The sequence below is a fragment of the Cyprinus carpio genome, chromosome A6, assembly GCF_018340385.1.
Source record: "Cyprinus carpio isolate SPL01 chromosome A6, ASM1834038v1, whole genome shotgun sequence".
Classification (NCBI taxonomy): Eukaryota; Metazoa; Chordata; class Actinopteri; order Cypriniformes; family Cyprinidae; genus Cyprinus; species Cyprinus carpio.
This window is the reverse complement of record NC_056577.1, coordinates 23,350,136-23,368,028: the sequence shown is the minus strand read 5'-3', so window position 1 is coordinate 23,368,028 and position 17,893 is coordinate 23,350,136. Positions and strand designations below refer to the sequence as shown.

Genomic DNA, 17,893 nt, shown 5'->3' with positions numbered 1-17,893 from the left:
GGTTTTCATGTTTTATAAAAATAAAAATAAATAAATAAATAAAACACTTGCAGGATTTCCGTCTGGAATAACTTTGGTGACAGTTTTGGTCGGTCTACCATCAATAATTTAATGTAATTGAAAGCATGGCAAGATAACGACAAGCAGGGTTTTTTTTTTCTTTCTTTTTTTTCTCTCTCCACACAACAATTGGCTTCCTATTCGATGGACTTTCCTACTGTATTCTGATCCCGTCCCACCAAAGAACGGAAATCATTTTACTCCCAAAGTAAGTTGTGTGTTATTTTATATATTCCATTAGGGACATTTTTTGTTGTATTTACGGTTTACCCTTTAATGTCTTTAAAGTAACGTTTTATTTTATCATTTAATGCACGATGCGAATTTTTGCCGGATGAAAACAGTTTTAGTGTCAAAAGTGATTCGTTTAGTTCAGGGATAGGCAACGTCAGTCCTGTGCCGCTGTCCTGCAGAGTTTAGCTCTTTTTCAGGGTTGGAGCTAAACTCTGCAGGACATCGGCACTTCAGGACCCTGCTTTAGTTTATCTCTGTTACTGCACCTGAGTCAACGTTTACCTATGGACATCTACGTCACTAGCTCAGCATTAAACACTTTTAAATGTTGATATTAGGTGAGGAGGGGACCTTTTCAGATTTATTATATTTATTAGTAAAACTATTTCTATACTGATGAGACAAACTCACTTTACATTCGGTTACAATGTTTAAACGCATGAAAGGAAGACTTTAACAAGACGTAAGACGACTAAAGACCAATCAAAAGAGAGATTCCGCGCGTGCGCGTCTGCTTCCGATTTCTTATTGATTCTGACTCATTTCGGCTCTTTCGAACAATTCAGTGACTCTTTGACGTCATGACGTATTTACAGCATCGGCAACCGGCGTAGCATATGATTCAGCTAATTTAACGTTAAACATGATTTTGAACCTAAATATAATATGCATGTACATGAAACAATATATCAATCAATGTAATATTCATGTAAAAGTTAATATTTTAAACATATTTCAAGGTCGTTTTTTTTTTTTTTGGTTTATTTGTAACATTCTGATTCTACCCCATCAGTCAAATCCTCAATTCATTTCAAATAGTCTTATTAATCTGCTCTGATCATTACAAGGTGGACAGGTCCGAAAAAGTTCTCGGTCGAGTGGGTGGCTAGAAAATCGAGTATTTTATAATTAATATTTTACTATTCCTTGCCGAAATTTCACATTCATCGTATTAAAGTAAGTCATCAAAAGCCTATTTTCATTGTCACTGTCAACTCCCAAACTCCTAAGATAATAAACGTGATGCCTTTCTAATTTATTTTGTTAAAGGATCCAGTTTAATTTGTCGGGATGTGTATTTTTACCTTGGCAATAAAAAAATAAATTAAAAGATTCAGTCGAATTTATGGAAGAATTGTTCAGACTGTTTGGTGAACCGATTGATTCCATGAAAAGATTTGAATCAAAAGAACGATTCTTTCACGAATCGGACATCGCTACAGTGTAGGTGGACGTACATGGGTTCGCGTCAACATCGCGTATGAATTTCATGGTCGCGAGAAAATGTGAAAGTTAAAATCGTTGAATCTCTGTGACCGGACACGATGTCGACCTGATCACAGCATTACAAAAAGGTAACGTTACTGTGAATGACTTCATAACCTCTGTTAGCCACGCGTGTGTTTTGCTGTGAATTGTGCAGCTAATTGGCTAGGCTATCCGGCTGGGTTCGGCTGTATGAATAATTGTCATTGTAATTGTCATTATGGCAAGAAGATGCCGCGGCAACCAAACACTATCTCTTATAAGATAACTTGTTTATACTTGAGTAAAATGGACACGGGATGTTGTTCTTAATTGTACTGTAAAGTTTGCTGGATCAGCTGTATGCTCGTGTCTCGCTTCTTAAAGTGCTAGTTCAATCAAAATGATCATTCAGTCATTATTCACTATTGATCCAAACCTAAATGCTTAACTTCCGTGAACACATACATAGAGATGCATAATGACAATCTCAGTCACCACCATTCACACTCGTTGTATGGAAGAGACGAAAGTCATGGAGGTTTCGAACAAAGTGAGCCTTTGTCACTAGGATGAACCCTATTGGTATACGCTGATAATATTTTCCTCCTGTCATCATATGTAACTAGTAGGACTTCGAGGGGTAGTGGTTTATGTTGTCATTTCCTGTACCGATTATGATGTCACTCATTGTGCAGTACACACACATTATCATTCTTCATTCTCCCTCTGGGCAGTGTGTGTGGTTGTCATGAATGTAACCTCAGATCGTTTGAGCTGCAATCTGTGTAATGTTTCTTATAAAAATGGTATGATAACTTTATTATTTTTTCCAACTAGGAACTCACTGGAACTTAATTTCAAGATTATGATTTTTTTTAAAGATTTTTTTAAGATTATGTATTTTTCTTTCTTGCCAGGTTTTGCATTTGGCCAAGACTGTTCCTCTGGACTGAATCTTTGGTGTGTGTATGTCAATGTGACGAGAGGAAACTCTACCGACAGCACTATGGGTCAAGACAGAGGAAAGTATGATTTCTATATAGGCCTCGCTTTGGCTATAAGTTCCAGTATATTTATTGGCGGTAGTTTCATCTTAAAGAAGAAAGGACTCCTTCGACTGGCAAGAAAGGGCTCTATGCGGGCAGGTATGTTTCTTTTTGTAAAGTTTTGATCTAGTAGTGTCTGGAAAACATGTACCGCTCTCTCAGAGGTTTAACTGGTATGGGTGGGAAAATGATTGAGATGTTTTATTCAGACACACCTGTTCTGTAGCGGTCATTGTTTAAATTTAAAGGTGCAGCACTGTACAGTTTACTTGCTGCACACTTTTTATGAATCATTAACTCTGTTACCATGTCACTGACTTCACCATACTGAGATATTTAACCCTGTATGGACTCATGTCATTTAAAAAAAGTTTTACTGTTAAAAAAGAACTATAACCAGTTGCTTTTCGCTTGTATGAAGTGAGAAGTCTCTGTATTATTCATTCCAGTTTTTTGATAGCATTATTTGATTGTCAAACAACAAACATAAGCAATACAACTCCTTTTAAGCATTTTTGACATTTAAATATTTCAATTTGTTTTTCAGTTAGTATTTATAAATGAAAATAAAAAAAAAAGTGTTATAGTTGGGTTTCCGGATTATATAATTCATCATGGATGTATAGAAAATGGCCCATCATGGAATACATATTTAGTGCATAGAGTAAAAGAAGTTATGTGTAATGATTTTTTTTTTTGTGTGTGTGTGTGTGTGTAAAAATGAATTAAATTTTCTTTCAGTTAACCAGGTTTTTTTAATAACCCCTTTTTTCATTTTAATAAATAGTTCATCCTTTATAGTTAATATAGTTGATTTTGTTTTGAACTTACACTACCATTCATAAGTTTGACATCATTTTTTAAAAGAAATTAATACTTTTATTCAGTAAGAATGCATTAAATTGATTAAAATTGACAGTGAAGACTTTAAATGTTACAAATTTCAAATAAGTGCTGTTATGTTGAACTTTTAATTCTTAAAACAATCCTGAAAAAAGTATCACAACTGTTTTTCAACATTGATAATAATTATAAACGTGTCTTGAGCAGCAAATCGGCATGTTAGAATGATTTCTGAAGGATCATGTGACACGGAAGATGCTGAAAATTACATTTTAAAATATATTAAAATAGAAAACAGTCATTTTTAATTGTACTAATGTTTTACAGTTTTACTGTTTAACTGTGTTTTTGATCGAGTAATTTCAGGCTTGGTGAGCATAAGAGACTGTCAAAAACATTAGAAAATCATATTGACTAACTTACTGATCCTCTGTTTAGCTCTGATACAAAGTTTATTATTGCTAAACTGTGATGTCATTTACCTTTAACCTTGTTGTAGCCATTTAGTTATTTAAGTGTTGACATTTACAATCATTTCTGAGGGATTATAATGTTTGAACCAAGTAGTCATCATTGAGTTTTTCAATGGCTGATGCCAATATACTTTTACACTTTCCAGGTCAAGGAGGTCACGCATACTTAAAAGAATGGCTTTGGTGGGCTGGCTTGTTATCAAGTGAGTGACAGATTAAACAACTAAGTTTCATCTTAAAGACAAACTCGAAGCAGCTGTTCACGTACAATATATATTTATCATGTTTGAGGCTCAGCTTCTTGGAAGTAACTACTTGGATTCTTTCTGCTTTGACAGTGGGGGCCGGCGAAGGTGCCAATTTCGCTGCATACGCCTTCGCTCCCGCCACCCTCGTCACTCCTCTCGGGGCTCTCAGCGTGCTTGTCAGGTCTGTAAACCTTTGGAGAATTTCTCAGAATTATAAAAACCTGCTTATTGTTAATGTGCAGATCAGTTTTAATGATACAGCAGGTGGATAGTATTATAAAAATGCAGCATTGCTTGGAAGGATGTTACTCTCTTGGACTCAGAACTATAGTGATTCATGTTGATCGTAAGCTATTTTCAACATTTAAAGGGGTTAGTCTGTGATTTTATTGCTGCCTGTGTTTTTCTCCCACCACCCCTGTAAATATCCCCCGCTGTTTTTTTTTGTTTTTTTGTTTTTGTTTTGACAAAAACCAAGGTCAAATCCACATTTCTGAGTTTACAAGAAGAAATTGATTCAAAATGAACCATTTAAGTCCTTTTTGGCCACTGCCGAACACCGTACTGTAACTGTTGCACTTTTTAATTATGCATATTTGCATGTTTATTACTGAATTGCTGGTATTTACATTGCATTTTGTAATGCTCAATGCCAAAGTGTTAAAGATATTCGATTCTCAAAAGGACAAAAACAAGCTACAACATCATTCACAAAGTCTCAGCTAACCTACCGTATTCACAACAAACTTCTAAAGGGGCATCAAGATGACTCCATGATTTAAGACCAAACCAACATATATATATATATATATATATATATATATACATAATATAACATAAATATATATATATATATTACTGTTACTTAAGGGTGAGTAAATAAAGACAGAATGTTAATTTTTGGGTGAACTATCCCTTGATAGTTGGTCAAGTTTAATGCGTGCCTGTTTTTGCAGTGCGGTACTGTCCTCGTACTTCCTGACAGAGAGGCTGAACCTGCATGGGAAGCTTGGCTGTCTGCTCAGTATCCTGGGCTCCACTACCATGGTGATACACGCGCCTCAAGAGGAGGAGATCGACAGCCTGGAAGACATGGCCAAAAAACTGGTTGATCCAGGTAAACCACAACATGTAAAGACAATGAAGGCCCTCCTAGAATGTGAATAACTTGTTTTTGCTCAGCGGTGTTGTGGAGTAATTCGAATTTTGTAATATGCATCAATATGCATTGTTGTGGTCTTGATAAGACTACACAGGTTGCAGGTACACAACCATTAGAAAGTTTGAGGTCAGTAAGAATTTTGGTAAAACTTGATTTTAAGTTGTCCTTGTTATACATTTAAGAACTGAGTAATATAAATTAACAACATTCACCTACTATAGTGTTAGGATTAGGGTTAGCTGCTTACTGCTTGTTGTTATTACTACAGTAAATGCATGTAACATGTAACAAGAACACTGAAATATTTATCATTTAAAAAGAAGCCTCATGCTCGCAAGGGCTGTATTTATATGAACAAAAATACATGAACCACATAAACACATTTTTAAATACCATACATTTTATATTTACATTGATTCTAGAAATACATTTTATTTTATTCCTGTGATGACGAAGCTGAATTTTAAGCACCCATTGTCACATGATCATTCAGAAATCATTCTAATATGATTAAATATTTCTCCAGACAATTATCTAATTATAAATTCAGAAAACAATTATTCAATTTAATTTTCATATGGAAACAGACATCAGTTTTTTTCAAGATTCTTTGATGCATAAAGAACTGCATTTAATTGAAAATTTATTTTTTGGTGACAATGTAAAATCACTTTTTGATCAATTTAATGAATCCTTGCAGAATATATGTATTAATTTCTTTTTTACGGACCACAAATTTTAAACAGTTGTATACATAAATATTTATGTTGATATTATATTTTTAATAATAAAACAGACTCCTTTATATAACTAATCATATTTGTTATCTTTTCTCCCATCTGTCTCCAGGCTTCGTGGTCTTTGCGACAGCTGTCATCATTATAGCTCTCATCTTCATCTTCGTAGTGGGCCCACGCCACGGGCAGACTAACATCCTGGTCTACATCACCATCTGCTCTGTGATTGGTGCTCTGTCCGTCTCCTGTGTGAAGGGATTGGGCATCACCATTAAGGAGGCCATCTCTGGGAAGCCAGTGTTGCGAAACCCTTTGGCCTGGCTGCTGCTGCTGAGCCTGATAGCTTGTGTTAGCACACAGATCAACTACCTGAACAAAGCACTGGACATCTTTAACACATCCCTGGTGACGCCCATCTACTACGTGTTCTTCACCACCTCGGTGCTCTCCTGCTCTGCCATATTGTTCAAAGAATGGGAACACATGGGCACCGATGACATCATTGGCACACTGAGCGGCTTCCTTACGATTATCGTGGGCATCTTCCTGCTGCACGCCTTTAAGGACGTTAGCATTAGCTTGGCGACACTGGCTGTGTCCATCAGGAAGGACGAGAGGAATGGCCCTGTATTAAACGGCATGGCAGCTCACAACCACTCCAGTTACGAGCTGCTACATAATGATGTCACAGAGGACTTTGACGACAGAGAGCCAGGGTTGCCTTTCGACAGCGTCTCCAGAAGAAACGGCACGATGACAGTCTCTTAGGTTCAGTGAGGAACCCGTATGCAGCAGTTGGTCTAGGAAAATGTTTTGGCTGCTCTATGGACATTTAGCATTTTTCTTTCCTTTTCAGATAGGAGATAAAACCTAAGACAATCAACTCCCAACGCAAAAAATACAAAATACAAAAAAGATGGACCAATCGATTGTACTAAGGGTTTCGTTTAGCTCATTTTTGTTTTGTTTTGTTTCAAACTAGACTACATGGTAAGCTTAATATCATTCCTCATGTAGCACTGTAAATACACAACTGTACATTTTAAAGAGACTTTTGTTATATTTTATGTACACATCTGTATTTACATGCACTGAGTTTCTTTCTACAAAATATGTAGTTGTTTTGACTTTGTATTAAAGACATCCAAGTGAAATGAGAAGACCTTCTTGGGTCATCAGTAGTGTTGTGATTATTAATCCAAATCTTCAGACATATCAATAACCTAAATATGGATCAAAATTTAACAAAACAAATTAAAATGTATTCGGAAAATTTGAGCTCTTGAACAAATATACATGTACAGGATTGCAATCATGGATCCCGGAAGCTGTTAATTTTGAGGTTCGGTACAAATATGACATACAAAAATATAGGTCCATATGTACGCACGATTAATCATTAAAAGATCGCAATCTCTTCAAACACATGCGATCATTTTCCTAAATGACGATGATTCTGCTATAACTATTAAACCTTTGAAATTACAATCACATCGGAACATTTAAACATGCTTTCGAGCATCCGCTGATTTCATTCATGGTTCAGCTTTATCACCTGAAACTAGGTTTTATTTATTTAAATACTTTGTTACTATCTTGCGGTGTTAATTTTTCATGTCATTGTGTAGTGTTTTAATTAAGATTGTTTAATTCTCGTCAGGATGCACCACTGATCTATATAATGTGGGACGCACTCGTCTGTCATCAATAAAATAAACATAACTTCAATAAGCCTCATCGTCCCAACATCTTCAACCCTGCTCCTGGAGACCCAATGTTCTGCAAAATATGTTTCCAACCTGCTTCACCATCTTCAAAAAATGATTTTCAAGCAGTCCTGAAGATCTTGATTAACTGGTTCAGGTTTATTTGATTAGAGATGGAATTAAACTCTAAAGGAGACCCACTTAAGACTTTTGGAGCCCTCATATTGATCCAACAATGACCATTTTTATTTTGTGTGAACTAGTCCTTTAACCCATTTGATGTGGAAGAAAAAGAACTCAGAAAACCATGTTTGATACATATTTATTGAATTAAAATCTGATTACATAATTCAAATACAAAAAGGCACGTTTATTGAGAGTAAGGACTTGGTTATGCTTGAAGTTTTATTCAGGATAACAGAAGGAAATAGATCTTGCATATAATCATTCAAAAGCACCACAGAAATATACCGCTGGTCTCTCACCACAGCAAAAGCTTAAATAATCAGTTGATAAAACCCACTTGGCCATTTTCCGACCCTTTCCCACTGCTTTCCCCAAATATAAAACATGAAAATGAGTAGTGCTGTGCTATCATTAAAATAGAAAAGATAATAGTCATTTATCTATAATAAGGCACGAGTGTGTACAAAATAAAATCTTCCTGCCATACACTAAGTAAAACTGAGCCGTGTTTGTCTACATCATTTTAAAACACATTTTGGCCTAATTTACCAAAGCCTGACACACGTGCAAAACCAATAATGGTACAACTGATCGGTGCTTACCAAACACTCGAATAATCACAAGGCAACTTACTGGCTCTGTGAACACTACAGGCTGGTGTAAGAAAGGCGTCTCTAAGTAGAATGTGACAGTGAAACTGGTCCTAAATTTGAGGCTAAACTTGATGCTAAATATGTTCCCCTCTACCATCTCTTCCACTTCTAATTGGAGCAAATGTATGCCAATCTCAGTTACTGGCCAAGGACTGATGGATCGGAGGCTGAAAGCAACGCACATGTTCTACTGGCATGTTCTCTCCATCCCCAGATTTCAGGTACTTGTTCAAAATTGTGAAGATGTCATCATTCACAATCTGGAACTTGCGAATTCGTTCAACCATTTTCTTTAGAGGCTAAAGTGGGAGGGGAAAAAAAGATGGTTTAGTGGATGTCTTGACTGCAGAAGTTGAATAAAATATACATCAAACTCATTAAGGAAAAACTCACCACACTCTTGATGATCTCATCTTTGCCGTCATGTTTCTGCACCTTAAGGAGATGGTAGCTGAAGTCCAGGATATCAAAGCGTCTGTGCTGTCCAAGCAATGTGATAATCATGCAACCGGCCCAGTTCAGACCATCTCCAAAACATTGCCTAGAAGAAGATCGATATGCTTTAAAAAGCACAAATATCCTAATCTTACTGTAAACAGCCATTCTACATGACAAGAAGAACCGGTGATCAGTTTGCACTCACTCAACAGTGAACTCGTGTGCTCCCACCGGGATGCAGTACACAAACTGCATGGCGCTCCACAACCTGTGGAACTCCACGCATTCGTCCACGTGCATCACGCCGTTGCTGGGCAATGGGCCGCGCCAGATTGGGTCATCCAGATAACCGCGGATGCGAGTCAAAATGACCTCGAATATGGAGAGACCGCAGCACAGGCGCTCTTTAGTCAGCAGGTCACCCTCACGGGCGATGGCAATTTGCTGATGAGAGATTGTGTAGGGTATTGATTAAAATCAGACCAGTACGGCTCACTCAAGTCTGCATTCAACAGTGATTATGGTATTTATTTTGTCAAGGCAGATGATTTGTCCTTCAAAGCATATTTACAAAGCATATGAACAGTAGGTCAGCACACTTAAGTGGTATTGTGACAATTCTAACAATGAATCATAACGATGGCATAAAATGTCAACGCTGAGATGCCATAACTTTTACATTTTTGTCTCACAATTGATTCAATTATGAAGCATCTCAGTGTCGACTTTCTATGTCAATTATGGCATGCCTAATTCTGACTTTTTATCTAATAATTATGACCTAAAAAGTTGGAATTGTGAGTCATGATTGACTTTTATTGACTTTTCATCTCATAATTTCAGATCTTTATCTCAAAAAGCATGATTTACCAAAGCATGATAATTTGACCTTGTCATAGTTAAGATCTTATCCAATCATTTTTGTCATATCATCAACTTTTTTTCTCAAAGAGCATGATTTACCAAAGCACGAGTGTGGTTACTGATTCCCTTTGTAGAAATGCCAGTTAATGTAACAAAAAGTAATAAAATAATAAAGTAAGAAAACAGCAGTTACCAAGATAAATCACCAAGTAAATCACCATTTGTATTTGAAAATAATCAAACTGCCCATTACCACTGACACAACTCGTAAATAAAAAAATGGATGTGGAAGTCTCAGGGATGAGATCAAGGTATGTAATCGGAGATGCTAATGACAATATCAACAGGTAGCTGTGTGTACTGGAGGCAGTAAAGCAGCAGAGCGCGACTAAAGCGGCTGTCAGCGCAGCAATGTTTCACCCACCTGAGGGGTTCCCAGACGCTCAATTAGAGGCACCATATGCAGTGCAGTGTATTTGGCCTCCAAACGCTTCATCTTTGCATCCAGACGCTCACCTTCTGCTCAAGTAAAGGTTGTAAAAGGATTATTGGATATGTATGAGGAAATGCTCAAAGAAAGCATGCTAAAAATACTGCCTATCCTCTGCAGCATACATAAACATGAGCTTACCTTTAACGTGAACTCTTGGCAAGATGTTCTGGAATGGTGCTGCATGCAACAAGTCACACACCTCCTCCTGAGACTGCAGGAAAGGACAAGAACTCATTTCACAAACTGAAACAATCTTATGTGTGCAAAAAAAAAAAAGAAGTATGGAACGATGGGTTCAAATCGTGAGTTAAATCGGAGACAATTAATGCATTGTTTTAATCAGGTTAACAAATGAAGCACAGAAGCCATGTCACTTGCTTAATGTTTGATCCATAAACATGAATACATGTAGTAAAAAAGCATAGTTCATTGGCATTTTATTTTAGCTTTTGTCATGTTATAGCAGTATTATATATATAATGTATAGAACATGGCTTCTCAGACGGCTCTAAAAACAAAGAAAAGATTAGCGGTTAGCCTGCGGAAGGAATAACCATTAAGTGATACAGCAAGAGAGATTAATATTAGATTTAAATAATATTATGCATTGAGATAAATATTACATATGTATTTTAATATTAAGATTATATATATTTAGATAAATATTTATTTTATTTAGCTGTTTAGCTGAATATCTTCTTGACAAACTACCTCTTGCAGAAACTGGCATGATTTATTCATACTGTGGCACATACTGAAGAAGAAGAAGAAGAAAAAAAAAAGAGGAATTCTTTTGTAGCACAAGAGGGTGAAAAAACAGAAATGGCACTTCATGTCAAAATGGTGTTTTAAAACATGTCCGATGAAGCCTTTGAGAAACCCTTGGCACAGATTTCTATGGTAACCAGGTACTGTTCCAGCAGATGGAGCCATGTAGTCACATACACCACTGACATGAGCTATTACAGATGAGGCTGTTGACATTTAAATTAAAATGCAGTGAATTACAGCCGACTGCATTGATTGCATTGACCTTGCCATCAGGCAGAGCAGGTACTTTCACACAGGCTAAGAGGTTTTCTCTAGCAAGTTTTGGCTCTATTTTACCAGACAACCCTTGATTGTTGATGTTTAAATGTGGATGGTGGTGGAAGACAGCATCTCCCTGGGTAACATTCATAATTGTGACTAATGATTGGCAATTAAACAGGAGTTTATCACATCTGTGAAGAGTCTCTTGAGAGTCTGGATGAATGTCAGATATTCTCAACCATGCTGCAGTGATGTTCCAACCACTATGCAGTGAAAACCCAAGAAACTTCTTGTTTTGTTTTAATGTTTTGATCATAAATTGTTTAATTCTTGATAATGAATTCAATGAATTGAACTGTTAATAAATTATTAATAAATTCTTGAAATATATCTAGGTGTTAAATTGGGATTTAAGGAGGGGGGGCATATATTATATATATTTGTAAAAAAAAATATCACTGTATGGCATGTGTTATTTTGGTGTTTTTTTGTTTCATGTTTGTCAACAGCTGCATGCAATGTAAGATGATGTACAGGTCTGTGTTATATATGTTAATAATTTTAACGTTATTTTTTCCATAATTAATCACACCTAATTAACACAATACAGTATATATATATATTGCTCTGTCCTGTCATGGAGTCATGAATAATTCATAAAAAGTTTAAACATGAATAGATGAATTCATGATTGAAGACTTTAGTGAAGTTATGCATCTTACTGGAAGTAATGCCAAGTTAATTAGTAAAGCTCACTACCACATTCTTCCCTCTAAGAAAAATATTTCAAAACCGCATTATTAATCTACTGTAGAAGATCTGTTTGGTGAAGGCATTGACCCTCTGCTTAATTTAAGAACTGAAAGTGGTAATAAAAAGATTGGATACTTTTACATGAGCTGGAATTTCTTCTTTAAAGAAAAGATTATAGCAGGTGGCAACAGTTGCTAAGGTTTAGTGATGCAGTGAGAACTTTCTGTAGTCTAATGTGAATGCTCAGTGGTCATACCAAGCTCTGTTCACTCAGAAGGCAGAAGAGCAAAGCATTCCCAACTTCCCTCAGGTTCTGGAAGCACACGGTCTTCAGCTCAGCATACTCCACAATGTCCTTCAACTGGTGGTGGAAGAACTCCAGAATACCTGCATCCGGGAGACAAAATCATACTTTCATTGTATTGACAGCCTCATTTGGGTTGTTTTAGGAAATATTGAAGTATAACTATTCCTCTATTTGCACAGTGATTCACATAAACAGATCATTTTCCTGGATCAGCATCCCCTAATAATTAGTGCCTAAGAATCAGGATGTCTATTTGATAGTAATATTGCTCCAGGCCCTAAAACTAACCTTAACTTGACCAAGGCAGGGTTTCTGGAGGTCTTATGAAAAACAGGTAAATGTAAGATTTTAAGAAATCTTTAAGATCAGGTAAAAATAAACTCACTTAATTTTTCTTGTATTAAGGCTCATTAGATTTCAATCTGAAAACAAGACAGCTTCATGTATGTATACACACATTTTGCAGTTATATCTTATATTATCAGTCTTTAAAATTTCTGTAAAACAGTAGGAATCTATACACCTACTACTCCCAAGAATACCAAAAATAATTAATGTCTAATCCCAATAATCCAAAAATAAGTAATGCTCTTACAAGCAGAAGCCTTTGCCGTTTTTTCTACCCTGTGCCTTTCTCTCTCCCCTCCACCCACTTTATTTCATCTTTCCTTTCATTTCTTTTTGTCCAGACTGTCTGAAGCCCACATAATCAGACACAGTCCTGATTTCAGTGTGGAGCGCACCCTTTCAGTATAGTCACCCAGAAAGTAATAACAAACAAGGAAAGGGAGAAAGAGAGCAAGAGGCAATTACCAAACCTTCTCAAGTCTAGAGGAGTCTGATTAAGTCAAACACACCCAGTGTCTGCTGCATAAGCTCTGCTAAAAGCACTACTGTGTGACTGACACACTGCAGACAGCCAATCTGCCCAGCAGCACAGTTGGATTTATGAAAGCTTAATGATTCCGTGCTTATCTTCTATTTGGTGATAGAGGGAGCTCATATTTACACAGGGTCAAAGTGTCTCTCTTGGTTCAGAAAATAAATGGCTTGCTTAAGAGTGTCCAAAGAATGCAATTTTCACCTGGCGAGCCGTACTCGTGGCGAGGCAGACGGCATATCTTGGGCATCACTTCCATCAGGGTCTTCACATACTGCAGAATGGTGCCCTGAAGCTGCACCAAAAAAAAAAAAAAAACAAGATGACAAGGCAATTTCAGCAAAAATGTTGCTAATGCCCACAAATCCTGAACTTTATCTTTTATTCTTTATACTTTAAAGTTAGATTAGTGGTGTAAAAAATTAGCTCCAAACAATGATCAGATTCAGTTAAGATCCTTATAAATGATCTGATGCATCACGAAAATAGAAATTTGGTATAAACCACATTCCTCCACTATTGGAAACCACTACAATTAAGGCATCATTTGAGAAGTTCAAGTGGGAATGTGGCTCAACATGATTATTAAATACACCATGCATTTCTTCTCGTATGTTTGAGAGCTGCTGATTAGAAAAGTTTTTGTCCAGGGTCTTGCAAAAACCCCCAGATATCCATACACAAACTTCAGTTTGCATGCTTATGCACGTACCAGGCTTTTGACGACCTTTAACAGCTCTTCCATCACCACAGCGATGCCCTGGTATCCTAGAAGTCTGCAGATAGCCTTAATATGTGGAGGTCCCACGAAGTTCCGGTAGAGGCTGTATACGCTACTGTACGCCAAATTCAAGGCCTGAATCATCATGAAAAAGAAAAGAGAGCAAGTTATGGAATGCCTGGAACAAAACTCAAGGTTTCACGTTGAGGCAGAGTTTGATTTGTTTGTCACTTAGTCATGTGTACATGTAATGAAAGTAAATTATGTCTTTGACACTAGTTCATTACAAAGAAAACAATATGTACGGTCTTGCTGTACGCCGCCAACAACAACAACACCACAAACACACATTTTTAGATTTCTATATTCTTTTTTTTACACAATGGCTGACAAAGTAAAATACTTTAGAGAAGTAACAAAACTGGAAAGAAACAAGCTTCCTTCTGTTCTTTTAATTCGAATGCAATAATTGCAAGTTGACTGATTAATGATTAATCATAAATTCATGAGCATACATGTCTGTTGGTGTTGTGGCAGTGAGTCAGAGGAGACAGGTCACCAGTCTGAGGGAGTAATTGAGAACAGAGTGGGGGAGGAAAAATGCCATGTATTTCTCCAATGGCTGAGGGAGAAATGATGTGTAAGAGATGAGGCTGAACCAGAGAGAGTTCAAGCCCTCCTAGCTGTAATTGCATTCTAAAAAAAATGAATTCTATGTAAAACATTGATGTGTCGTCTCCCCTTGCCCACTGCACTCTCTCTCACTCTCTCTCTCTCTGCTTTATGTGCCGTCTGCTGTTCTAATCAGATAGAAGAGCTTTTCTGTGCAGCGGTGTGGATGTGGAGCTCTTTCTGCAGGAGACCTGAGCCATGCCAAACAGAGACAGCCACAGGTCACACTCTGAATGCTTCAGGGGGATTCTGTCTGCAACAGCGAGATGATCTATATATGAAGTGACTCATCTCATCTTTTACGGTAAGATTTTTGCTCCTTTATCTCTCAATCTCAGTTTTCTCAGAGACACCTGTGTATCTGTTGAAAAAAGAAATGTGTGGCTCACCTGTAAACAATGGTAAAATTCTGACAAGTACTGTCTGAAAATACTACTACAGAAAATGTTTAACAGCTGTGTGGATTTGAAAAAGAATGGAAAGAGAGAAGTGTGTTTGCTGAGAATACACGTCCTGTTTTCCTCAGACCTTTCTAAGCGTTATCGACAGTGTGTTTCTGGAAGATCAAAATGATTAGTGTTTAAGCTTTCGTACGGTACTACTGACTGCCGCGTAATTACAGCATGCGTGTGTGGCATACAGAGTCACCAATCATCCGCACAAGTCCAATGTGGTGTTTTATTGATTGATTTAATGGGCTTCAAACAAACCAAAGGTTTGAGCAGCAAAGAAAAAAAAGGACTTATGGCAACTACTATAAAGAAACTAATTCATATTTTTAGCAAAATATAAATATCCAGAAATTTCAAAGCAGCAGAAATCTTGGAGATAAAGCAGATGATGTTAAACATAAATAAATGTTTATAAATAAAGAATAATCATGCAGCAGTGTTTGATCATTCATAATGCATGTCTGATATTAGAACAGTGAAGACTGAATAAATAACTGCTTGTTATATATACCAGAACATTTTTAAAACAGAACCTCAATTATATTTATTGGGCTGTAATGCCATTCATTTATAATTACATGAGAGAATCTTTTAGAACCTTTTTCTTGACAAGGGGATACACATGGATGTAATGTCAATTGGAAATTTCTGTTCAACTCATTCACATAATCCTGCTTTAGATACCTAGTTCTGAAGAGAAAAAAAATTGATACAAAGTAATCAAGGCGGATGAATAAAAAAATCTGTTCTTGTACTTAACCTAGTGCTTTTCCCTTCTAGATAAATCTGCTTTTCCTAACACCATGATAGAGCAGGGCAATTGTACTTGAATACAAAAGAAAATTGAAATTACAAAAGAGGATATAACCATGAAAAAAGCCTCCTTGTGTGTTACCTACAAAACCATTTTCAATGTTAATTATTTCAATATGAAAGACAAATTAAACCAAAAAGAACAGTACAACACACAACTGCTGCAAAAATGTTCAAAACATCTGCAGTGTGTATAGCAAAGCTGTATTTTTTATATACCCGTCCCCAGCCAGTGTTTTCTGATTAAATCCTTTTGACAAAGCACTTCAATTCAAAATCAATTTCAGTCCTGAAACCAACAACTGAAGGTTTCCAAATTCTTTAAAAACATGCTTTTATTCCAGAAGCAAGCCCATTACTAATCTATTAAGGTCTTGTTGTACAACATTCAAGGTTAGAACTGATTTGAATAAATGCTTTTTCCCCTCCTCTATTCTTCCAGATCCTTCAAAATCATTGCATGTCGTGTCAAACTAGCCTACATCATCAAACTGTGTGTGCATAAGAGACAAAGTTTCAACCTAAAAACAAACTCAACATGACTATCACCATTCAAAACATCACAGCCACCTCTGCCATCGTCAGCTGGCCATCATCCCCAGGCTGCGTGGACACATTCTACAGCGTCATGTATCACCCTAACTGGAACAGCCTGCTGATGGGTTACACGCGCAAGAGCTTCCTGCGGGAGGACAGAGTTCCTGTGAGCCAGACATCCACCAGTCTGGGCAACCTCAGTCCACAGACCACTTACATCCTCTGTGTCACCTGCCAGTCCGCCAATCCCACCAGAGAGCAGTGCCAGGTCTTCAGTACTCTAAATGAGGGCACTGAACTTAGTGAGAGTGGCAGGGATCTGGCAATGGGAGTCTGGCTGGCCAGCAGCATCCTGTTGCTGATCATTGCTGTGGCTCTGCTTTGGGGATGTCTCCACACCATGTGTCCAGCAAAAAGGGACCCAGAAAGAGGCAGCCAGTCAGGTCCGAACCCTCCACACCTGGCTCTGACCCCCATGGGTGGGAACATGGGAAGCGAAGGAAGAAAAGGTCTATACATGTCCGGTTGTGGGGGGGAAGACTCTCAGAACGCAACGGTGATTGAGAATCCTTTTAGAGCGGAGCACAGCAGAGAAATGGCAAAGGGGCAGGGTTGTGAACTTCGAACACCAAGTAATAAACACAGATTTGGCCCCGGGTCAGAATAACTAGGACACCAAATTGTTACTTGGATGCATTGACCCCAAAAATTCTAACTATTAGAACTTACACAATGAGGACAATCACTGGGGTTGAAACCATTTTGAGAAAATGAGACTTGGACAGTCGAGCTGGGCTGATGAGGTTAAATTAGCATTAAAATGTCAGATGAAAACATCACTAACTTATTAAAAAAGGAAACTGAAGGAGGCCCCTTGGCTTACAATACAATTCTACAAACTGCAGTGTTATTTATGTTTTTTTGGTATATGTCTACAATGGTTCAATTTGTTAGCATTATTATAATAATTACCATTTGAAAATGTATATTTCTACATAATATGGGTCACCTATAAACACCATCGTGTCTGTAGAGTATATGTCAGTTTAAAGTTAAATACCACTGCCATATTGGTTTTGCAAGAGCCACTAAAACTTTAAATTGTTTAGTGCACCTTTACCTTTAATGGATATATAAGTGTTTATCGTCTTTGTGAGTTGATAGTCTGTCTGTTTTGTGTTAGCTGAACTGAAATTCTACTATGCTTGAAATGTACTGTGCCTACTCATCTAACCTTGCTTAATAAAAACAATTTCCCTGTATGTTATGTTTGAGGCATAATGTAACTCAAGTGAATGCTGGAGATGTAATAGATGTCAGTGATATTTAAACTCA

At 37.1% G+C, this 17,893-nt stretch overlaps 3 protein-coding genes across 4 annotated transcripts in view; 2 read left to right on the top strand and 1 right to left on the bottom strand.

Annotated features, from left to right (window-relative positions):
- Positions 1-1,483: 1,483 nt before the first annotated feature.
- LOC109091375 (magnesium transporter NIPA2-like) lies at positions 1,484-7,205 on the top strand. 2 transcript variants are annotated; one of them, XM_019105136.2, is made up of 6 exons: positions 1,484-1,649; positions 2,460-2,687; positions 4,051-4,107; positions 4,243-4,333; positions 5,109-5,269; positions 6,164-7,205. In XM_019105136.2, the coding sequence occupies exons 2-6, from the start codon at positions 2,549-2,551 to the stop codon at positions 6,817-6,819; spliced, it is 1,104 nt and encodes a 367-aa protein (XP_018960681.1). In that variant the 5' UTR covers positions 1,484-1,649; positions 2,460-2,548; the 3' UTR covers positions 6,820-7,205. The 2 variants fall into 2 exon arrangements, with proteins under 2 accessions (XP_018960681.1, XP_018960680.1); XM_019105135.2 differs by lacking the exon at positions 1,484-1,649 and adding an exon at positions 1,821-2,348.
- Positions 7,206-8,063: 858 nt separating this feature from the next.
- LOC109091037 (cytoplasmic FMR1-interacting protein 1 homolog) overlaps positions 8,064-17,893 on the bottom strand; it is a 34,694-nt gene continuing 24,864 nt past the window's right edge. The window contains exons 24-31 of the mRNA XM_042758509.1: positions 14,076-14,219; positions 13,568-13,658; positions 12,433-12,563; positions 10,530-10,602; positions 10,323-10,417; positions 9,240-9,478; positions 8,990-9,137; positions 8,064-8,895 (exon numbers count right to left, since the gene is read on the bottom strand). Of these exons, the coding sequence (XP_042614443.1) occupies positions 8,731-8,895; positions 8,990-9,137; positions 9,240-9,478; positions 10,323-10,417; positions 10,530-10,602; positions 12,433-12,563; positions 13,568-13,658; positions 14,076-14,219 (1,086 nt within the window). The 3' untranslated portion in view covers positions 8,064-8,730. The remainder of the gene's footprint in view (positions 8,896-8,989; positions 9,138-9,239; positions 9,479-10,322; positions 10,418-10,529; positions 10,603-12,432; positions 12,564-13,567; positions 13,659-14,075; positions 14,220-17,893) is intronic.
- LOC109091374 (fibronectin type III domain-containing protein 9-like) lies at positions 14,789-17,868 on the top strand. Its single transcript, XM_019105134.2, has 2 exons — positions 14,789-15,060; positions 16,464-17,868. The coding sequence occupies exon 2, from the start codon at positions 16,560-16,562 to the stop codon at positions 17,223-17,225; it is 666 nt and encodes a 221-aa protein (XP_018960679.1). The 5' UTR covers positions 14,789-15,060; positions 16,464-16,559; the 3' UTR covers positions 17,226-17,868.